General features: G+C 33.7%; 1 protein-coding gene across 1 annotated transcript; it reads left to right on the top strand.

The window, feature by feature from the left end:
- Positions 1-4258: 4258 nt before the first annotated feature.
- LOC134723658 (uncharacterized) lies at positions 4259-22030 on the top strand. The gene is made up of 3 exons (XM_063587217.1): positions 4259-4311; positions 10959-11011; positions 19064-22030. Exons 2-3 carry the CDS (start codon positions 11000-11002, stop codon positions 20687-20689), a joined length of 1638 nt encoding a protein of 545 aa, XP_063443287.1. The 5' UTR covers positions 4259-4311; positions 10959-10999; the 3' UTR covers positions 20690-22030.
- The last annotated feature ends 3192 nt before the right edge of the window (positions 22031-25222 follow it).

Here is a 25222-nt window from a genome sequence, read left to right as displayed (position 1 = left end):
CTTACTCGCATTTTACATAATGATTTTCTATTTTCAAAACTATTTTTAGAAATGTATTTGTCTATTTCATATTTTGTTTTTATTTTACTGTACAAGAATATTTTACTGGTTTCATTAGTTAATTTTAATTTTTCAAAGAAAATATTTTCAAAGCTATCTTTTAGTTCTTTTTTAATATTTTTTGAGAATGAACTCTTCTCTTGTTTATAGTTTATATCCTGTATTTTATTTATGTCTAATTTATTTACATTGGCTATATTTTCTACATATGAGAACCATGAAAATATACCGTTAGTGCTAAGCCATTTAGATAAACAGAAAGCATCATATAATAAAGGGTTATTTTCATCACTAGAAATTCTTGCTAAGTACTTCAATGATTGTACTTTAATAAAGACATCTATGGGATACTGAGCTAGTTCTGCTCTTGCAGCTATATTGACAGATTGTTTACTAAGCCCCAGTACATATTTGCAAAATTTTAAATGTGTCTTCTCCACTTGGCTACTATCAATCATTGCAAGAATATCAAATTTACTCATGTCTTTAATTTGTGCTCGTCTTTCAGCTCTTATTTTTTTTTTCATAAAAATCCATATACCAAATTTCAGAGTTATACATGAGAATAGGTTTAACTAGTGATTCAAACAATTTTTTGTATAGTTTTATAGACACATTTTCTAAAGGAGAAAGATACTTAAAAATAGAAAACAAAACTTTAGTACCTTTCTTAGCCAATTCAGTGTGTGATGAAGTAAATTTCCCAGATGCTTCAATTATATTTCCAAGATATTTATATTTTAAAACTTTTTCTAGTTTGTCACCATTTAAGTAAAAATCATATATATTATATAAAATATTTTTCTGTTGAAAGACCATTATTTTAGTTTTTTGTGTATTTATTGTGAGCTGCCACTTATTACAATAAGAATTTAGTTTATTTATAGAGTTCTGTAACCCTTCAGGAGTTTCAGATAATAACAAAATGTCATCTGCAAACAGTATTGATACCAGTGTACACTTTTTGCCTGATACACGGTCACCTTGTATATCAATGAGTAATTAACAATCCGAATCATTATAAAAATGGTGTAACGTGAGTCAACATTAGCAAAGGAGAAACAGAAGATACCAAAGGGATATTCAAACTCATAAGTTCACTGAAGGCAAACAGGCAATGCCAGGGCAAAATAAAACCCAGAAAAACCACCATTAGACTAATAGCAGTCCATAAAACACAACATAGAAAACTAAAAACTGAGCAACACGAACCCTGCAGAAAACAGGGGGATATCTGGTGCACCGGAAGGGTAAGAAAATCCTGCTCCATGTGGTACCCGTCGTGTTGCTTATGTAAGTACACATTCGGTGATAAGTTTAATTCGGTGACGTCACATTCGAGGAACAGAGTATAGAATTGTGGTTCTGACATTAGCAACATATTAGTCTAACTAACTCAACTGAACACATTGTAAATGTATTGTGTAAATTATCAAGTCTGCTTTTAAATATATATTTTACATTAGTTAGAGGTATAGGGGATGGTTGAAATATCACAAAACATGCTTAACCCGGCCGCATCTATGCGCATGTCCCAAGTCAGGAACACCTAGCCTTTGTTAGTCTTTTGTATTTTTGTATTTTGGTTCATTTGTATATTTCGGAGTTCAGTGTGGCCGGCGTCCATTTCGATGAACTAGTATACCATACTATTCAGGGGCTAGCTGTAGCCCGTCTTCGGTTGCGGGATTTTTAGCTGTGTTAATGACCCAGTGGAGGCCTTGGGCTGTTTTCTGCTCTTTGGTCTGGTTTTTGTCTCTTTGTCACATTCCCTGTTGCCATTCTATAATGGTTAGAAGTTATATGTAGGTTCAGATAGAAATGAAAAAAAGGATTTTTTTCAGTTAGAGGGTAAAATAATGTACAAATAATTAGCAGTATTTTTTTTAACAATTTTTGGACAGTGGTTTTGACACAAGTGTTGCTATCAAGTTAAAAACCCATATGTTTTTTTGTGCATCCTTAAATGCAAATTTTTTTTAACTATCACAATTTCTTAATTACACATAGTGTCAAAATATAAGATATCCGACTTAATCATTTGAATTGTTTTTGTTTTAATTTATTTATGTACAAATCACACAATGAAATCATATCTTTTTTTAAGATTGCTTATGTTCATATACTCATTTTCATAAAATAGTAAACCTAAACGATAACATAAAACATCGAAACATGAGCAAATGGGATAAGCAAATCGATGGTGTGCTGCTTATACATTTATATATAACACGGTTACCTATTACTACCTATTGACTACCAAAATATGCCCGTAAGACTCCTCCGCATATTATGCCTAGGTCACACATTCACGAATTTGATGCCGGATTAGCTACGGATACGATCCGGCATCATTCGTGGCAATCTGTATTAGTCCGTAGATATCCGTATTGTTGCCGTAGTCATACGTAGTAGTACTTGTATATCATTGACAATTTTTGAACGGTTGACCACGGATCAAACGACCGTAGAAACTCCTTACTAAACCGTATAAGACCGTACTGATCCGTTTTAGTCCCTATCAAAACCGTATTAATCCGTTCTTATTCGTAGGCCAGAATGATTTCGGCTAATTTCGGAGAACTACGTACTAGTACTGTTACACCACGTATTGGTAAGGATACAAAACGATTTGTAACGAATGTGTCACGGAACGGCACGATTTCATTACGTTGCAATACGGATAGCTAGGTATCAGCCAGGGTTCTGAAAGTCTATTACGGTTTACTACGTTACAACACGACAAAATACAGAATACTAGTATTACGTCTGTAACGACGACAAACTTAATATGATAAGGCTTCTGTATAAATACTCCATACTTATAGGGCCCTACTTATTCTTTTTCTTGACGTTGAGGTATACATAATGATTATCCAACATGAATAATCAACAACTGCTGCTTGCAATTGATTAACTGGAATTGGATATTGATATGGCACACAATGACAGGGCAGGGTCGAGATACTTGATGACAGACGTAGAGGTGATAGGAGGCAGAGTAGATGGTGGATTAGGGACTGACTTCCCTATCCATGGGCAGTTTGAGCCCCTCATGACTTGATTGTGTGCGGAAAATTTAGCTACACTTAAGAACTTTGAAAGAATAGTCCTAAATATGTTTCAAGAACTGCTACATGTCGTTGGTCCGAGGATTACGAATAACACCACATAGTACAGACAGACAGATAAATAATTTATCTAACGACAACGAAAAATAATCTACGATTAACTGCCATATAGAAAATTAATGATGAATAACAAGTAAATTGTAGAAATTTGACGGTTCGTACTATTCCGTTTCACACCCTTCTCATTCGTACTAACCCTTACTTATACCGTAGCAAACCGTTGTTTATCCGCAGTACATACGTCACGACACGTGTCGTTGCGTACCGTATCATTTCCGTATTATACCGTGTCTTACCGTAAGAACCCGTATCATTCATGTCGCCAAAATGAACCCGTCCTTGATTATCCGTGGTAGTAACGTCAAAATCCGTAGTCATACCGTTAGGCATCCGTATCGAATCCGTATCAGACTACGGAAACTGCATTTCCGGGATCATCCATGAGTTTTAATTCGTAGTGGATCCGGCGAGGTGATCCGTGAATGTGTGACCTAGGCATTACCAAAATTAATAAAATTGTAGATCATTGTGTCCCAAAATGCGAATGAAATGTATTCTACTCTATATATAACGGGCCTGTTGCGTTAAAATAACTTTGATATATCATATCATGGGGTTTCTGTGAAATAGACAAAACGTTAAACTTTTAAAATTTAGGAACTAGGGAATGAAGGTAAGGGCAACCCAATTTTTGCTTAAATGTGTATTATTATTAAAGAGGATTAGAGTCACTGTGGTAAAACATCATTGATATACCATTTAGACCTAATTCTCTGTCGGGACATAAAATCACGGCATTGTATCAGAAGTACATATCGTATATGATTCGCAAATACACGAATTTAGATTGACAAAATTTTTATACAAGGGATAATCTCAAGCATTTTGTGCTCCACACGTGGCACCCTTCGTGTTTTTACAATACATGTCAAAACATTGTTCAATTATTTCTATGTACATGTATCGATAACAATAGGCGTGACTAGCGTAGCGATAACCATTCACAAGGCTAACAGAATTTAGCGACACTATAAAATAAACATTACTGTAATTTGCCGTTCAGTCACCACATTGACACGCTGCATGACTCTAGAAATCATCATTGATAGAATATAAAAAGGTAAGCTATTTAATTAATTTATTTTTATTAAAATGATATTGATGAATGTAAGCTATGCGCTTTTTAAACATTCATACTGGTTTAAACGCAATAAAAGCATATTTTATTGTCTCTGGAAGACAATAATGAAATATTTAGAATCTGAAATTTTCACAAACATTATGAGCTTAAAATGGGAAATAGCACCAAATGTAAAGACAGACTCAGTTTTGATTCAGGAAAGGTATGATGAATATGATTTTGAATTCTTAATTTTTTTTTAACATTTTTTCTCAGATTAAAAAAAATACCCGCTTATTTGTGCTAATACCAATATATTTGAGCTGTTGGGCTGCTGATATCCTTAGGGAATAATAGTCGACCAGCAAATGTATTGGCATAAACGATACCAATTTAAATGCTATAAAAAAGACACATGCCGACAAATAATAACTTTAAAATTCTAAAATTTTGGAAATCATCTAAATTAAAGAATGTACTGCATCCCTAATCCCTCAAGATTATCATTGAATAGACATTGTGTCTTATAAATGCGCATCGGTGCAGTAAACTTGGTCAATTAATGTTATTAATCAGACTTCAAAATCTGCATTCGTAAACTTGTATTGATCTATATATAAAAAATATATAAAATATAACATATTAGGTAAGTAGAAAATAAAATATAATAAAAGAATCATAACGCTTTCATCTTTCACGGTATTTTTCAAATTATGAAAGTTAGCGACGTTGCTGAGGGGATATTGTGACTTATATTGCACTGTCTAATCGCGTTCAGCTTTGGTTTTTATTCAAAAATATGTATCAACGAAAATACCGAACTTCAAGGTAAATAAAAAAAATGGGAGGTCCATAAAAAGTGACAAAATCAAACGTTCAAATGTCTTAAGGTATGGCATGATATTGGTTGCAAAAATTCGATATTTTTCATTTAAATGCAATATTTTATCTTTAATTGGTATATTTCTTCATTTGAATGCAATATTTTTTCATTTGAATGGTATATTTTTTCATTAAGATGCAATATTTTTTTATTTAAATGGTATAATTTTTCATTTAAATGGTATATTTTTTCATTTAAATGCAATATTTTTTCATTTAAATGCAATATTTTGTATTCAAATGGTATAATTTTTCATTCAAATGGTATAATTTTTCATTCAAATGGTATAATTTTTCATTCAAATGGTATGATTTTCATTCAAATGCAATAATTTTTATTCAATTGGTATAAATAATTTACATGCAATGTTTTTTATTCAATTGGTTAAATAGTTTTTTTTATTTATATGCAATAATTGGGTGACCAATAATTATAAAAACGCCTCAGAATATCGCCCCTCTAACTTAATCTGGCGTTCGTGCTGTTTTATTAAAATCTTGAATCCCAACTTGTAATTCTTTTGCAAAATTTTCGATGGTCACAATGTTCGGGCCACTTTTCAAAAACTTCCATTGTATATAGATATATATATGCAAGTATACCTTTTTTTAAATAGATTAGACTTTAAATGGTTTTACACAAGTAATTTTTTAGGTCCTTTATAGCTTTTTGTTCGGTTTGAGCCAAGGCTCCGTGTTGAAGACCGTACTTTGATCTTTAGTGGTTTACATTTACAAATTTTAACTTGGATGAAGAGTTGTCTCATACCACATCTTCTTATATCTATATACAACGTAAACTAGACGTTTCTCAGACTGTTTTCTTTTTTTTTTAAATCCTTTGCGGCGCGTTGTGTACTGTTTGATAACTTAATCTGGAAGAACAAGATTTATTTCAGTTCTAGTTGTTATTAGCTTTTAGCAAATTTCCAGTAATTGCAAATACTCTTATGTGGTGCTTTTTCTATTGTCTTAAAACTCATTTGTTTGTGTGTGTCTCGTTTCGATCTTTTGGGTTAATCTAATTGCAACTGACGGTATAGGTTGCTATTTTACTGTACTGTTACACCACTGTCCCAGATTCGGGATGGATTGAGTGCTCACAAACATGTTGTTGTACTGTTACACCGCTGTCCCAGATTAGGGGGCGGATTTGGGATCCCGCTAACATGTTTAACCCCGCCACATTTTGTATGTATGTGCTTGTCCCAAGTCAGGAGACTGTATTTCAGTGGTTGCCGTTTGTTGCTTTGTTATACATATTTGTGTTCGTTCATTTTTTTGTACATAAATTCGGCCGGTAGTTTTCTCCAATTGAATTGTTTTACATTTGTGATTTCGGGGCACATTATAACTGACTATGCAATGTATGCTTAGCTTACTGTCGAAGGCCGTACGGTGACTTATAGCTGTTGATTTCTGTGTCATTTGGTCTCTTGTGGAGAGTTGTCTCATTTGCAATCATACCACATCTTCGTTTCTACCTGTCCAAGGTCAGGAGCCTGTAGTTTAGTGGTTGTCGTTGGTTCATGTCTCGACTCATATTTGATATTTTGTAAATTGTTTTGTTATGTATAATTAGGCTGTTAGTTTTTTGTTTGAATTGTTTACATTTTCATGTCGGGCCTTTTATAGATGACTTTACAGTATCAGGTTTTTGTCATTGTTGAAGGCCTTACGATTTTCTATAACTGCTTTCATCCACTTCATATTTGAACTCCGATGGATAGTTGCCTTATTTGCAATCACATTCCATCTCTTCTGTTTTATATTTTATACCTGACTTCTAAACTCGTGTTTTCATAAATAAGCATGAAATATTTGTCACTAGGTGTTAAAATTAGCAACATACAATCAATCAATTTAAACTTGTGTTGAATAAGAGCCATTTTATATTGATGTATTTGTTCGAGTAAGGGACAGAAGGATTTCACATATGAATATGGTTGCCTGGTAAGAGCTGAAAAATAGGCATGATTAGCGACAGATTGAAATGAATAATAATGCCTTCCCTTCTCTTCCCTTCCCCATCCTTCGTTTATAAATTTAAACTGACCACCACGGAATAGCCTAATAGTGTTGAAAGTAGCGTTAAACAATAATCAATCAAAAACCCTTCCCTAGAATATCAAATAATTGTCCCTTAATAGTTATTGTCCGTGTAGTTCTTATATTTATCCAGCTTATCGTTCTACTGTCATACCATAAAAAACGTTTATAAAACAGCTCACATTCTAATATATCTGCATTCATGAATTTATTAATTTCATTTAGACTAAACGACGCCATGTTTGTTATGTACCACTGCCGTCTCAATAATCTATCAAAAAGAAGAGGTGAAAGAGAGCTAGAAGATCTTTCAAATGCAAAAAACAGAAGTAGATTTCTTCTGGCTCACTTCCAAAGAACAAACAAAAAAACGCGACCCATTAATATGTTTTTAAAAACGCCTTGCCCCTACCTTTTCCCCCCAAAAAATGGCATTATCAAATATATAAACAAAACATAGATAAGGGGAGGGACCAAACCTATAGATAACATAATAAAGACATGATGAAATATACAGAATAAGTTGATTGATTTTTGGTTGTCTTATGTCCAGTGGCAAATATGTCTCGCATATTAAGGACAAATATAATAGAGATCACAGGATAAAGAATAGAGTGAAATGGTAAAAACTAAAAGATATAGAATTATAGAAACGATCTTTGATCTGAAACCCTCCCCTCACACTCACATCATAACCATTACTGCCAATACTCGCATATATACATCTCTATACAAATATCTAAATTCGAACCTCCCCCCTCCCGGCCCCTAAGACACCGAAGTTTTTTTTATCCGCCCCTGTTATATGTGTCTTATTATATACATTTCGTACGGGTCTAGATGATAGCTAAACGTACAATCATATAATTTTTTGGATACCTAATTATATTATATACTGTATCACAAAATAAACTTGTATACCCTCTCCTTTCCCAATGCAGTATTGAAAAGTAAATCATTTAAAAGTCCTTAAGATAAAATATGTTTTGAAATACGCTCTGCATACTTATTTAAGCAATGGCATATAGTAATTATTGAACTACTGAGGGGCTTGAAAAAAATCTATTTAAGGGATTCAGAGATGAGAACAGTAAAAAAAGCTCAGCAACCAATCCTAAATGTAAAATGACTTGCGGCATAATACATGAGAACACATATTATAGATAGTATTAAATATGAAATTCACGCCTCATACAGTGAAGTCCTATGTCATAGGACTATTGTTGTAACATGGGTTAGTAACTGGTTCCAATTTATCATGAATTGTCTTTATTAAAGAACTAGTTCCGGAGTATAACTTCTTGTCACGGGGTCTCTGGTTCTGCTGTTGTAATTAAGTGATTTGTTTTTCTTCGTGTAGCAGAAAAAGAGGTGGCTTATAGTTCAAATAATTATAACGTCCTGGAAGGCTTTTTATTCTTTTTCATGTTTGCCCTCCTGCAACGTCTCTGAGGATCAAGAAAAGTAAAAAATAATATACATGTAGCACAAAAGAACGTCATGATAACATGTATCTGGACTTAGAGGGGGAAAACGTGGTTTGGGGGGGGGGGGGGGGGGGGGGGGAGGGGCTAGCTATGTATTTTTTTTTTTAAAGACTGTAGGAGAGTTTCTTCAGAAAGGGGTTTTATTAGAGATATTTTTGCAATGCACGCAGGCATCTGTTTCTGTCCATGAACAAGTTGTGTGTCAAATTAATTTTTATTACTTGTCACTCGCATTTTTTGCTCTACCTAGCCATTATTGGCATTAATAGCCAGTGCACGAACTCGCACAAACGCCAGATTTAGTTAGAGGGGCGATATTCTGAAGTGGTTTTTTTTTAATTATTGGTCACCCATGTTTAGAAAGAAAGGGGAGAAATCCAAACAATTATCGACCAATCACAAACGTTGTTGCAAGTTTGACTTTAAGACGTCAAAGAAATTCCCATAATGCAATAATGGCATATAAATAAAAAAACAATTATACCAATTGAATAAAAAACACTGCATGTAAATGATTTTTTATACCAATTGAATAAAAATTATTACATTTGAATGAAAATTATACCATTTGAATGAGAAATTATACCATTTGAATGAAAAATGATACCATTTGAATAAAAAATATTGCATTTAAATGAAAAAAATACCATTTAAATGAAAAATTATACCATTTAGATAAAAAATATTGCATCTAAATGATAAATAAAGGCAACAGTAGTATACCAATTAAATATAAAATATTGCATTTAAATGAAAAATATCGAATTTTTGCAACCAATACCATGCCATATTAAGGTGGTTTTTACCAAACACCTTGACTAAAATTAATTTGGCTCGTTTAATTTTTATAAAATTTTGACAAAATATTTACTTTGAAAATTTGACAAAAATATAAAAATTTAAACTTGAACACACATTTTATTGGAAAAATTCCATTGGATATATAGCAGTTTGACAAACACTAATTTTGGTCATTGAGATGCTTAATATTTCCTTAACAATAGAACGTGATTAAAACGTTCAGCTGATTTTTACAGAGTTATCTCCCTTAAGTGTTATGGACCACCTTTATATAAAAGAGAGGCGAAAGATACCAAAGATACATTACATGTGTGAAGTACTTTTCTGTTATCTTCATCCTCACGGTGACAATTAATTGTGAAATGAAAATATTTCAAATTTCCTATTCGCACGAATGTCTAAGTGTCTATTCAGTATGCCTTTCTTTAAATATCCATGAGTCTAAAAAAAAATGGAGAACAAAAAAAGATAATACCAATAACACCAAATTCCGCAAATGATAACAACACGTTGTGCATGTTGTGCTATTGCATGTATTAATGGAGATTAAAATGGAGAAGCATGAGATCTCTAAAAGCTAGTTTTACTCAGCCACCTGTTAATACGCGTTTGAAACTAGTGAGTGGTTGTAATTTTACTAATTTTTTAATTTTTTTTTTTAATTTGGTGTTAATGACAGATCTTTTCTTGCCTCTGTGAATTTTTTTCACAACTATTTTAGACTTTTGACGATTTAGAATATAAAATACCATATAGACTATTTTTGAAAACTATATGTTTTCTATTCTAAATGTCTTTGTTTTTTCACGTTCCAGAAATACAATCTTGTTTATTTCTTTTTTGCTTGAAATTGCATTGTTTTGCTATTTAGATCTACAAGGTTAGAGTCATTTTGGAACGAAGTTTACCATTATATATAAATATACGCGTATTGTCGGACCATACGAGTACATATACCCGTTTGATAATCAGCTAGTCGGACCATATGAGTATTTACACCATATAGGTTGTTTTCCAATAAATTATTACTTCCTTCGCAGGAATATTTAGTTCGTTCTCCGAATCTAAATCGGCACAGGTTAGTATCCGAAATCCTTTATCTGCTGCTCCTCTATTCTTTTTTTTTTAAAATAAGAAAAGAGGGACAGTATGTATAAACTACTGTTATTGTATAATCGTATGAATAGAAGTATAAACAACTAAAATTGATTTGAACTATATAAGAAATTTTAATTTGCTAAAAAATAAATTTAAACACCAAGATAAATAAAGAAAAAGAGGGTTCAATGCCCCAAGTCATGACCATAAGCGTATGTCCCAAATACTCACATCGTCCGGAACATATATATTATTTGCATATTTTGATTGGGAAGAATTGGAACAGTTTTTACTAAAAGTCGTCATTGTTTCTCTCGTTATATATTTCAGTTTATTTCAACACAGAATACAGACTTCAATAAAGTGTCAAGATGAATCAGAATGTAAGTTAAAAGCATGTGATCCTGTTTAAATTATAATTACAAATAAAAAGAAGCCCTTTAATAACACACAACCCAACAACGTGTTTTGTTAAAAAGGAAAACATGAATCGCATGTATGTCTTATTTTCCTCTGACTCAGGCGGTCAGAAACTTTCAGCATCCAATCAAATCAGCAGCCATACTTTATGTAATGTCTTAAAACCCAAAATCATTTTACTACCCAAACGTCCGAAAAGTCTCAAAGCTAACTTTAATTCTCCCCCTTTTTACAACGGAATTCAACAATTTCACGTTTTGTCATGCTTCACTTTAGGTCAAGGAACAGTTAATGGGTTATTTCACAGATTGTGGTAAAATTTGGCAATTATACTGTTAAAAAGAAAAAATACGCTTAGCTTGAATGAATTTTTCAAAAAGAAAAATTAAATATTTTACAAGGTAAAATGAAATGGTCAATTGAATTTTTGAATTTTTATTGATAAGTTATAACTTTAAATGCCCGTTCTTTTGATTTGGCTCTCTGCCACAAGAATTTGTGACTCTCTAAAAGTGCATATGACCTTTTTCGCCGCGAAATTTTGCCAACGTTTTTCACGAGAATTTGTGGTCAACTCAACTGTTACACTTTTGCGCATATAAGTTTGAATATTTAATTCATCACAACGTTAAAACACTTCCATCACAAAATTAGACCCTGCTATTCGAAATATCTTCTTAGACCGTCTCCAGACCGGAGTGTCCCAAAGAGAAATAGCAAGAACTGAAAATGTTAACCAGAGCTCAATTTCGCGACTTTGGAACAGATACCAGCAAACTGGCTGTACTAAGGAACCGCACGAGGAATGGATGACCTCGCCTAACGACACATGGACAATATCGCTACATCAACGTTGCCGCATCAGCCACTGCAGTTGGGATACCAAGATTGAGAAGAATCAGTTCACACACAGTGCGCAATCGACTGCGACAACATGGCATTAGACACAGAAGGCCGTATTTTGGACCAGTTTTGAGGCCGTTACACGGACGGAATAAAGTCCGATGGTGCAACAGATAGAGGAGCTGGATATTCCGCAACTGGCACATAATCTGGTTCCGTGATGAGTCCCGTTTTATGATTCAGAAACGTGATGGAAGAACTCTTGTCTACCGGCGCATCACTGAACGTTTTGCTTCCTCGTGTGCCCAAGATGTGGACAGCTTTGTGAAGGAAGTTTCATGATGTGGGCGGCTATCTCTAATAACATTAAAACGTAATTGATTCATGTTCCGGGTAACTTAACGGCTTAAAGGTACAGAGACGAAATTCTCCAACCTCACCTTATGCATGTTATTGAACGACAGAGGAAGTTATTTCTTCAGGACAATCCTATGCCTCACACAGCGCGTTTAACAATGGACTACTTTGAGCAGAATAACATCAATGTGCTACCTTGGCCTCCCAAATCACCTGACGGGAATCCTATTGAGCATTTACCGGACCAACTTGTGCGCCAACGTCAACCCCGCCTGAGACCCTTGATCAGCTCCGACAAATGTTGCAACAGGAATGGTGAGCATTTCCACCAACAACATAAGAACATTGATAGCATCCATGCCGAGAAGATGCGTATCAGTCTTAACAGCGAGAGGTATTCATACACGGTACTAACTGTAATGACACCTGAAGTAACTCTTATTGTGATAAATTGACTTTTATTCCATCAATCTCGAAGGAATTGATTGTCCTCTTCTCAATCAAACACGTTTTGAGTGAATATCTTAATAAATAAATAATTACATTAGATGTATGTTTCATTATAATACGTTATTCTGATTGGCTAACTGCACATCACGTGCTATTCTTTAAACAATTGTATTAGACAATAACATTTATCAATCATGATGACACGAGGTCCCCAATAAAGTGCACAGGTAAATTAAATGAAAACTTGATAAAAATCGTGTTTTCATGATTCTAGCTAAAAAAAATGTAATTATAAGTATTGAATGCTTCTTTTTGTAACTTTATAGGGTTGTAAAAGCGTTGACCGTGCGCACATTTTTAGTATGAAGCGCTTCCGCGCTTCATACAAAATGTACTTCGGTCAACGCTTTTACACCCCAATAAAATAACAAAAAGCAGCATTCAATTCTTAATTGTAAAATTTCCATTCAAAATACATGTATTAAAATTCATAATAATCCATACTGCGGATATTTAAAAAAAAAAGAGATAAAGGCATTATTTTGGCCGACTTAAAGTTAAACCAGCCAAAGTTGTATGCAAAATTTTAAGAATTTTAAGAAAATCTGTGACGTAGCCCATTTACTGTTCCTTGGCCTTAAGCTGACATTCTTTTTCTCTTTTTTTATTTCTCAAGATTAGGAAGTACAGAAACAACATAAGAATAAACAATAATAAAATAATATAAGTTCAACTGCCATTGATAATATTTGATTTAAGATCATTTAAGTAAGTTGAGATGAATTGTGTTATACGTATATTTTAATTGAACAGAAGAAAGATGCAGTGTGAAAAAACTGCTTGTAGGCTTTCCTTACATTATGCATCCTATCCCGCATTTCAGCTAAAACCATTTTAATTTATATTTCTGTATGCATGAACAAAATTAAATTTAGATATACACGTTTCGTGAATCTGTTTTCTAATATAGCCAAGTACTTCCAATGAAAATGCTCTGCGGACTATTTTGTCTTAATAAATACGACATGCAACATTACTAATTAATTGATTAATAGCTGAACATTTCTTTGTTAAATATTCCGGTACCAATAAAAGATAGATGACTAAGACATTGGCACACCGCTGTTCACTTCAAGTGCATTATTCCACCATACGATCAGATGATTTAAAGATTTAAAGATATGGACAAAAGTCTTCAATCTTACCTTTGATTTGTCAAGAACTTGACGTGTAAAAATGTCGAGGAGTACCGAAAGAGTTGTCTTGTTAACATGAAAAAGACGTTGCAACTTTGAACAACGGTGGTGTTCAGACGGACAGAGATCCCGAAACGATATTTAAGTGGGATTCGGCCTCGATTAATACCTATGAATTGAGCAAGTATGGTACAGAACTTTGCCATAGGGAATTTATGAGGAGAACCAAAAGCGTGTGTGGTTGACATGAAAAATAGTTGCAACTTTGAACTATTGTGGTGTCCACACGGGCCCGGATCCCAAGGCAATATTTAAGTCGACAATGACCGCGGTGAATACCTTTGAAATAAGCTAGGACTTGTCCTGAACTTTGCCATAGGTAATTGCTGAAAAGGACCTAAAGAGTGTGTGTTGGCATGAAAATACTTAAAGTTCTAAAATCTGCAGACGGACCCGGATCTCATGTCATATTTAAGTCGGTAATGGCATCGGTAAATACTTCTAAAATGGGCAGGATCTGGTCTATAACTTTGTCGTAGGGAATTTCCAAGGGGGTAAAAGTTAGAGTGTCTTGTTGACATAAAAAAAAACTAGTTAAGTTGCACCTTTGGGTGTCCAGGAAGCCCAGTATCCAAGAATGATATTTAGGTGGGAAATGTGCTCCGTCAACACCTTTGAAATGAGCTAGGTCTGGTTCAGAATTTTGACGTAGGGAATTGCCGAGGAGTGTATAGCTGACATGAAAAATATGAAAAGTTGTAATTTTGAACCTCTGTGGTTTGCAAACGGTCCTGGCTTCTCACAGGTCGATATGTTAGTGGATAATGGTCTTCGGTCCAGAACTTCGTCGTAGGTTACCGAAAGAGTATTGTTGTTATGAACAGAATAGGTAAAGTGGCAACTTTTAACCCCTGAGTTGTCTAGACTTACAAAATACGTAAAGTTGCAATTAAGAACCCTTGTAGTTGATGCTGTTGATGGTTAAGAACTTTGTTGTAGGGAATTGCCAAGGTTTATCATAAAAAGTGAGACGGTGTCATTAAAATAATGAAACGTTGTAATTTCGATCACTTGTGGACGGTTAAAATCTCGAAAGCAGTCCTGAATTTATGTCATCGGTTTCATAAAAAGCAGTGTTCTGATGACCTGAAATAAATTACAATTTACAATTTTGTATACCTTTAGTAATCTAAATGTTGGGCGAAAGATACCAGAGGGACATTCAAACTCATTAATCGAAAATAAACTGACAACGCCATGGCAAAAAAAAAGAAAAAGACAAACAGACAAACAATAGTACACAAAACACAACATAGAAAAATAAAAACTAAGCAACACGAATCCCATCAAAAACTGGAGGTGATCTCAGGTGCTCCGGAAGGGTTAGCAGATCCTGCACCTGTCGTGTTGCTCATGTTAGTACAAACCCGGTAATAAGTCTAATGCGGTAGGTCACATTTGTGAAAAGGGAACGGGATTGTAGTTACGACATAAGGAACATATCCACTATAATGTGTGAAACGGATACTCCATAACGGTCAACCAACTCGTGATGGCGTCCGTAAAATTTACGAAGGGATGATTTCAACTTCACCATTTTGAACTTTTGGTTTAATAGCTTCCTTGTGAACAGCAACCCTCTATTAAGGAAATCATGATATGAAATATTGCGGATCCTAACCGAAGCTTTTTGATACCACCATTCCGTAAAAACTCATCAAAGATACCATGATTGCAAATTGGTACGCCAGATGCACCAGACTCATCAGTTGTGCTCGAACCAAAATAGAAGAAAGGTCAAATCAAATACGAAGATGAAGAGCATTAAAAACAGAAACTTCCAAAAAAATGTTGCCAAATTCGACAGAGGTAATCTTTGCCTGGGGATAGAAAAACTTTATATTTCGAATAATTAAACATTTTATAAACAGTAAATCTATGGAAAATGAACATTTCAATTATATTGTATGTCAACACAAAAGTGCTGACTGCTAGGGTGGTGATACCCTTGGAGACGAAACGCCCACCAGCAGTGGGATCGACCCAGTTGTTTTAAAAAGAAACCATAATTATAATTCGGTACACTAGACGCGCGTTTCGTCTACACCAGACTCATCAGTAAACACATCAGATGTGTATTCCGATCGTTTAAGAGATATAAATGAGTAACAATATTTAAAGTACGATTGATGGTCAATATATTTGTTGTTTTATCTTCATAACAAAATCGAGAGAAATAACTGAAGATAACAATAAGTTTTGGACACTCGTAATTACTGCAATCTAGTTCAAATCAAGTTTCAACAAATACGTATAGAAGAAAGAAAGAGTAAGCTATGTTAAAAGTAATAGGAGAACTATAAATGGTATATGAGTTCCTTGCAAGGTCTACATGTCCGTCACACAAGGTTCATCTGACCTCGATCTCATTTCATGGATCTGTGATCAAGTTTAAAATAACGTGATTATGTCCGTTTGTCAGATACAATAAGTAGTAGGTCAACTATATGTTGTGTATGGAATGATTGTAAGATGTATATGTCTAGCTGGCATGTATCACCTGACCTTGAACTCATTTTCCTGGTTCATTGGCCAATGTTAAATTTTCATGGTTCGGTCCGTTTTTTGGTTACAATGAGCAACTTTATTTAGTGTATATAATGGTTATTAGGTGTACATGTCTGTCTGGCAGCGTTTATTTGACATTTAGTTCCTTGTTATTGATCATTGACAATGTTAAATTTATGTGATACTTGCAGTTCAACCAGTCAGGAAATCAAGGGACATATTTCAGCGTGTGCACACTTTTTATACAAATATCTAAGTATATTGAAATCAGCTATTTGTGTAGATCTTGTATTGCTGATCATTTTTGTAATGTAGTTAGAATCTATCTATTGAAGTTTTCGAGATAATTCAAAAATACTAAATAAGTTAAATAGAAATATCGCCTTTTAAGGGCAATAATAACTCCCTAAGGAGTCATCCAAAGGTTCCAGCCTTTACAGTGTCTACCTATATATTATAGTTTTGAAGATATTGTGCAAAATTATAAAAATTAGTCAAAAAAATGTAACCAATCCTAAAAAGACTGATTCAGTGGTTTCTGTCATAATGGCTTTTTCTTATATCATGCATTGCTGATCAATTTAGCTGTTAACATTTTTTATCTTTATTTTAAACTTCTTGAAATAAGTGGCAAAAAAAAAAAAAAACAACGAAAATTCGTCAAAATTCGTCATTTAAGGATCAAACCTCCTTAACGAGTCACCCTAGTAGTTTTTGGTCACTTGGCTTTTTTTGAAGATCTTGTATTTTGATTAGTTTTGCTGTTCACCGTTTCTACCTATTTATTATAGTGTTTGAGATAATAGGCAAAAAAACTAAATTAAGTAAATTATCTTCATTTACGGACAATATCTCCTTAAGGGGTTCTCCAATGGTTTTGGTCACATTGTCATTTTTGTAGGTCTTGTATTGTTGGTTAATTTTGCTTTCAAATAGTGTTTCCATTTAATAGCCAAAAACTTGACAAATAGCCCAAAATCGTCATTAAAATCCAATTTCTCTTTAAGGAGTCATCTGATAATTTCGATGGAAGTAGGTAGATCTTGACATTCTGAGCAGTTTTGTCCTTGTCAGATTTTCTCTATTGTAGATCCATGATCCATTTTTAACCATGGCGGTCATATTTGTTCACTAAAGGACATACAACATAAACTTTAAAATAGATACCATAAGGACCATTAACTCCAAGTTTGGTTGAAATTGGCTGATTAGTTTCATAACAGAAGATTTTTGAAAATATACGACGTACACGAATATTAGTAAAACAGCGCCGTTGAAGGCTTTAACTTCTTATGCTTCAGTTGTTTGACATTTTTGTAGATCTTGTTTTTCTGATTAATTTTGCTGTGTAAAGTTTCTGCCTATCTATTATACGTGTTAAAGTTCTTGAGATAATATGCAAAAACGCTAAGATAAGCCAAATTTCGTCATAAAGGGGTAAACACTCCTTAAATGAACGTCCTATGGTTTTGATTATATTGGTATTTTTTGTAGATCTTGTATTGGTGATGTATTGGTGATCATTTTTGCTATTTACAGTTTCTATTTGGCTATTATGTTTAAGTCCTTTTTTGTCATATGGCACCCTAACTGTTTCGATTCTTATACATCCTTGGTTTTCAAATATTCTGCGCGTTCCTGATGAAGGTAAATCCAGAGAAGCGCTTCGGACGCATACAATTTATAAAGTGTTGTTTTCATTTTCTACCTATCTAACATAGTTGTTGAGTGATTAGACAAACACATAAAAATTAGTCAAATATCGCCTTTCAAAGGCAATAACTTTAATAAGGAGTCGTCTGATAATTTTGATGTAAACAGGAGTAGGTAGATCGTGACAATCTGAGCATTTTTGGTCCTGTTAAAATATAAGACAAGGAATGCATTCACCTTAATGTTCTAGCCAAGGGGGTCATGTTTTTTTACTGACTAGGAAAACACAATCGTTATCCTTGAGCATTACCCCAAATGTGTAGGATTTTTGTTCAGTATTTTCAGATAAGAAGATCTTTGAAAAAGATTACGACGACGGACAAATGACTCCGGACGACGACGACGACGGACGCCAAGTGATGGAGCTAAAAAAAGTTATTTTGCCTTGATTTTGATTCTCAATTTCACTTTTGATGAAAATATAAAAGGAAATACGTGAAGTATACGTTAATGAGATATCACCAAACATCCATTATTTGACTTAGTTTTCCGATAGACATCAGTGTGAACGTAAGAGTTATTAGGTTTATACCTCTATAGCCAGAATCGCCTCGGTGTTATTTTGTTCTTTTGTTTCTCTCGGTTGCATATGGTTGTTAGTTCGAACGCGGGCAGGGTAAAAGAAATTAAAATATTCCATTATTGGTCTTTACTCCTTCTCTGGTTTAATCACGTCGTTGTGGAAGCGAAAACAAGTTGGTTAGGAGTCATAAGGCAAGTAGAATGTCCTGTTGGGATGACATGTCTTTATGTTGATGGGTAATTATGAGCAAACACGTAATATCTGGATGTGTATGTCAGTTTAGTATAAAAGCAGGACCAATATTCATATTAATCAAGATGATCTCATTCTGAATATGGTTAAAGACTATCTTCTTTTCTTTTCAGGAAACATCAAATATATCAGAAAGCACTAATGTAAACCCTTCCCTTAGATTATTATATGCCGTGTTAGCTGGAATAGTGGCCCTTGTCAACATCATCTACATCATTGTCTGTTTTAAGGTGCTAAGACAAAGGTTTCTTCTCCTTGCAGTAATGGGACTTTGCTTCAGCGATGCGATCTTAGGAGTGGCAGCAATGATTTTTTCAGCTTCACCAGTACTCGAGATAACAACTGGAATAAAAGAGATATGCTGGTTACAGCTTTTTCTGCTGAATTTTGGATTATGCTTAAACTACGGTTTTATTTTTCTTATTTGTCTTCAAAGATATTTGACCATTAGATCATACAATTATGGAACTGTGGCACATTTTGACAAGAAGAAATACGTGTATGTTTGTGGTATGATAATCTTAGTATTTCTAATAACTTTTGGAGTAAGTATACTTTCACCTAAAGAAGATCTAGACCAGTTGACCTATTGCACAGCACCTAACTTATATGGGAAGGGATATGTATATTTTGTTGCTGTCGGATTAGGACCACCGGTAATTCTAACATTTCTCGTAGTATTGCTATCAAGCTTCTCAAGTATTCATTTATGGAGAATATATTTCAAGAACCGAAAAACGAAACCTATCTTAGAGACTTTCACAAACAGGAATACTACCTTCACTGAGCAGTCAAAACGTTCCGAACATGAACAAGATTTGCCAGGACAAACAACGAGTTCCATCGAACAAGATTTGCCAGGACAAACAACGAGTTCCATCGAACAAGATTTGCCAGGACAAACAACGAGTTCCATCAGCTGGAGTAATAAACAAGATAAGCTATGTATTAAACATCTAGAAAGCAAATCACAGAATGAAGACAACCGAAAAATCCATATTCAACCGCAAAATGATGAAGATACTTGTAAAACAAATACAAAGGTAATTCAAACTGTGGCGGCCATTGACACATGGACAGTTAATTCTGTAAGTCACAAAGATGATAAGGCTATACACAGCGACAGAAAAAAGAGAAGTATTCAAATTGAAAACAAGAATATGAACACACAAATGCAAACTGGAATATTTGTGCCAGTAAATAATGACCAACAACAGCAAAGTATATTTGATATATTCGAACAGAACGAAAGAGCAGACAACACAGATGACACTTTGAGAAACGACGATTTAATTCAAGTTCAGAATGAAATAATTTCAATCATGGACGACTGTAATGACCAATCTACTACCAATGAACAGCCCAAGAACGAAAACATCTTAAATTGTCAAAACAAAACCGAAATGGATGACACTCAAAGAATCGTTCAGCACCAAACCAATATCACTAAAACCATGGAGAGAATGGGAGACTACAAGAGGTTTCAGCTGAGGAAATCTTGGGAAGTCCGAGCATTTGTCACAAGTATTGTCATAGCTATACAAACAATTCTTTTAACAGGACCTTTTATATCTTCGTTTTGGATAGAGATAATACACGGATCAACGTTGCCTTTGCAGACAAGATTTATTCTTTCTCTCCTGTTTTTAACAAATTCACTATCTAACCCATTAATATATGCATGGAGAATTCCAGAAATACGGCGAGAGTTCAGAAATCTTTTGAAACGAAACAATTGACTGTTGGCGGTTTCTAAACAAATAAGAGTCACTTTACACTCTAAAGGCAATATGTCAAATACCAACCACCAGACATTATAAAAAATGTAATCATTCTGCTGACTTTAATTCTTTTCTCTTAATATTATACCTTATAATCGTAGGACGAGTAATGCGTAGCCGGACAGAACATAAACACCCTGTTAATCCCACTTTCTTTGTATTTTTTTATATTTCAAAGAAGTGTTCTAAGAAAATAATTATTCAAGTGTTCTACTTGACACGGGAATAACAGAAGGAAGTAATATAGGTTGCACTTTGTTTATACAGCTGTTTCACAAGCCCCGTATTTTTTGGGAAGATATATAATATTCATAGATAGGTTGTTTTGTTTACGTTCTGGTTCCCAGATATGATCTCTATGTTTCAGCTCATAGATAAATAACTTGGGAATGTTGCCAGTATATAAACACATGGTTGCTGCGAATTTTGAATTTTGAGGGTCACCCAAAGTGAAGGGAGGGATAGTACAGAATTTAAGTATAAGTTTAAACTCTTAGAAATTCGGGTCATATAAATGTTGAAAATATGCCACACAGTCCTATGTTTTGACCTTTGAATAAAATAGTAGTGCATATCAACTTTCCATTCTAAGATATAATTTTTCACGAAACTTCAGAGTAAAAGTGGCACAGTTTTAGCCGTAAAGGAAGTTCCTATGGGAAATTGCAATGTTTATATTTACAAAAATGCAACCTATATATAACGCTATAACGCTGTCAAATCTGCAGATATCTGAACAAAGATTGACAAATACATATTTAATGGCATTTAATACATAGCATTATCTGCATTTAACAAAACTCAAATAATAACGATTTAGATATACTATTGTATGGACACTTGTCTATCGTTGTAGAAATGTTGTCATTTAGTTGTGTTCTGGATATTTTTTGTAGTGAACAAAGGTCTGGGTGGGTGTTCTTCATTTCTATATTCTTCATTTTTAAGGCTATTTTTCTGTTGTTTTTTTTTAAATTTTGTCTGTTATTCTATATTCTTTATATTTTAGCACCCCATTATTCTGTATTTATTTTTTGGGTCTATTTTTCTCTATTCTTTATTTCCCCCCTTTATTCTTCACATTTTCCTCATTACTATCTATTCTGTAAACCCCATCCACACCCTCTTGAGTTGCTGACTTAGTGACGTACACCGTACATCTTCTTTCATCATATGCATGCTCCAGTTAGTGGGCGACATATATACACCAAGCAGACCATTGAGTACTATATGAACTTTGGTGTACTTTCAAGAACGACGATCATTCGTATATTTTTATGATATACACAGCTGCCTCTGACGGACGTGTAAAAGTTACTACTTAGTTAATAAATGCATATTTTCAATATCTCTTGTAATTGTAGTTTTGCGCTGTCTTAATCCATTTAAAATTTTGTCTCGTACACCAAAATGGTGTTAAAATTTGAAAGTTCATACTTGAATCTATTATATTGTGAATTTTAGAAATGATGTTTTTAGAAAATGACCCTGGAGTGAAATAAATTAAGGGGACATTTGCCCTATTTCTCTTAGTAAAGATTGGAGTACATTTTTAAAATGGTACTAGTGTGAAAAAAAGGTAAACTCACAAAAATACTGAATTCCGAGCAAAATTCAAAAAGGAAAGTCCCCAATCAAATGGCAAAATCAAAAGTTCAAACACATCATACGAATGGATAACAAATGTCATATTCCTGACTAAGTACAGGCAATAAAACCCATTCAAGTGGAATTGGTGCTACCTCATTCGATTTGAAACAAACCACTACCATAGAAGCCGCTCGTTGAAGTGTTGGATGTTCTTTGAAGTGCAAAGAGCGTGGCAACAAACAACAAAGATGTATTTCAGTTGCAATTATTGTTATATAGGAAACTTATTAAAATCTGTAAAGTTGTTTATCGAAGTATCTCTACCAGAAATGTATAAGAATCATGTTCATAACAGTGTGGACGAGACCATTGATTGGCGCGATAAAATCCCCAATTGACTGGGTCAGATTAGGTGAACGTTCGCCTGCAATGCCTATTGCTTACGACGTACTTATTATAGACATTTAAACTGTTGGGTCACCAAAGGTTCTCAACGCATAAATAAAATAGTTCGAAAAACTAATCAGGAATAACCTTTTTACTCCATTTTCGGAAGACGACATCTCTTACAAACATTAACTTTTAGCTACCTCTTTACAAGGCGAACCAAATACAATGAACGTTCCAACTATGTACTGGCTTCCGAAGCTGCACAAAAATATAGATTTATTTCGTCTTCAAGCAATTGTTCCACTACTAAACTATCTATTGTACTTACTAGTACACTTGGTACAATCAAAAACCTGGTAATAAATTGTTCAAATCAGGCCTTTGAAAATAGTGGTATAGTGTCAAAAATTCGTTGGAAGTACTTGATGAATTGCATGCTTATATTGGTGATTTCGAATCTGTTCAACGTTTTGATTTTTCTACCCTATATACCACTTTGCCTCATAATCTTATTAAGAAAAAATTCACACACCTGATTAAATGGGCATTTAAAAAATCGGAATGCGAATATATCTGTTCAAATTATATTAAGTCATTTTTTAGTAACAACAAATAACAAAGATGTATTTTAGTTGTAATTATTGTTATATAGGAAACTTATTAAAATCTGTAAATTTGTTTATCGAAGTATCTTTACCAGAAATGTATTAGAATCATGTTCATAACAGTCTAGACGAGACCATTGATTGGCGCGATAAAATCCCAAATTTACCTGGTCAGATTAGGTGAACGTTCGTCTGTAACGCCTACTGCTCACGACGTACTTATTATACACATTTAAACTGTTGGGTCACCAAGGTTCTCAACGCTGGAATAAAATAATTCGAAAAACTAATCAGGATTAACCTTTTTACTCCATTTTCGGAAAATGAAATCTGTAACAAACATTAACTTTTAGCTACCTCTTTACAAGCCGAACCAAATACAATGAACGTTCCAACTATGTACTGGCTTCCGAAGCTGCACAAAAATATAGATTTATTTCGTCTTCAAGCCATTGTTCCACTACTAAACTATATATTATACTTACTAGTACACTTGGTACAATCAAAAACCTGGTAATAATTTGTTCAAATCAGGCCTTTGAAAATAGTGGTATAGTGGCAAAAAATCGTTGGAAGTACTTGATAAATTGCATGCTTATATTGGTGATATCGAATCTGTTCAACGTTTTGATTTTTCTACCCTATATACCACTTTGCCTCATAATCTTATAAAGAAAAAAATCACACACCTGATTAATTGGGAATTTAAAAAGTCGGAATGCGAATATATCTGTTCAAACTATATTAGGTTATTTTGTAGTAACAACAAACAAAAGAACTATGTCAATTGGACCTTCTTTGATACTATAACTGCCCTTGAATTTTTACTAGATAACATTTTTGTTCGCTATGGAGATTCCTCATATCGTCAAGTTATCGGAATTTCCATGGAGACTAACTGTGCACCACTTATTGCGGACCTGTATCTGTATTGTTAAAAGTTACAAATTATGCAAAGACCTATCAAAACAACATCTGATTCAAAAACACTTTTAGATATTTAGATGATATATTGGCTCTCAATAATGACGACTTTAGTATGTACACTAAAGAGATTTATCCTGCAGAACTGACTTTAAATAAAGCTAACACTAACAATGAACACTGCCTTTTCCTGGATCTTGATATCTATATATTTAACGGGAAGCTTTATACCAAAATTTATGAGAAAAGAGATAATTTTTCATTTCCTATTGTTAATTATCCATTTTCAGATGGTGACGTTCCCTTGTCATCATCTTATGGTGTTTATATATATCAACTTGTTCGATTCGCTCTTGTATGTAACAACGGATTTGATTTCAGCGAAAGAAATCTCTGTATAGCTGAAAAATTATTACACCAGGGTTTTCGATATCACAAACTAGTCAAAACATTTACTAAATTTTATCAACGGTACAAGGACATCATTCGTAAATATAAATCAACATGCAGACATCTTATACATTCAGGTATTTCATATCCAATATTTTATGGTAATATTCTTTACAAAGCTCAAAACTGTCTGCATTCACATCAAAATCTAACCAAACTTTTAAACAGACTTATTCGGAAGGGATATAGTTACGATACTGTTGTCAGGTCATTTAGGATTGCATATTTTGGTATTAATATTGATTCACTCATAGGGTTTTTGTATCGGAAATAAACAAATTTATTCTAAAACCAGATGTTGGCATGATACGGGTTATGTTCTTCTCATATATATTTTATGATGGTATGATACTAAACCCCTAACGGGAGGGATTGTACTTGATTTTCATATGATGAAGACATAATCTTTCAATCAGTTTAATTGAGGTCTGGAGCTGGCATGTCAGTAACTGCTAGTAGTCCTTTGTTAATTTATGTATCATTGTCATTATGCTTAGTTTCTTTTGTTACCTATTCTGACATCGGACTCGGA

This window comes from Mytilus trossulus, chromosome 6, assembly GCF_036588685.1.
Source record: "Mytilus trossulus isolate FHL-02 chromosome 6, PNRI_Mtr1.1.1.hap1, whole genome shotgun sequence".
Classification (NCBI taxonomy): Eukaryota; Metazoa; Mollusca; class Bivalvia; order Mytilida; family Mytilidae; genus Mytilus; species Mytilus trossulus.
This window is presented reverse-complemented; position numbering and strand designations above follow the sequence as displayed.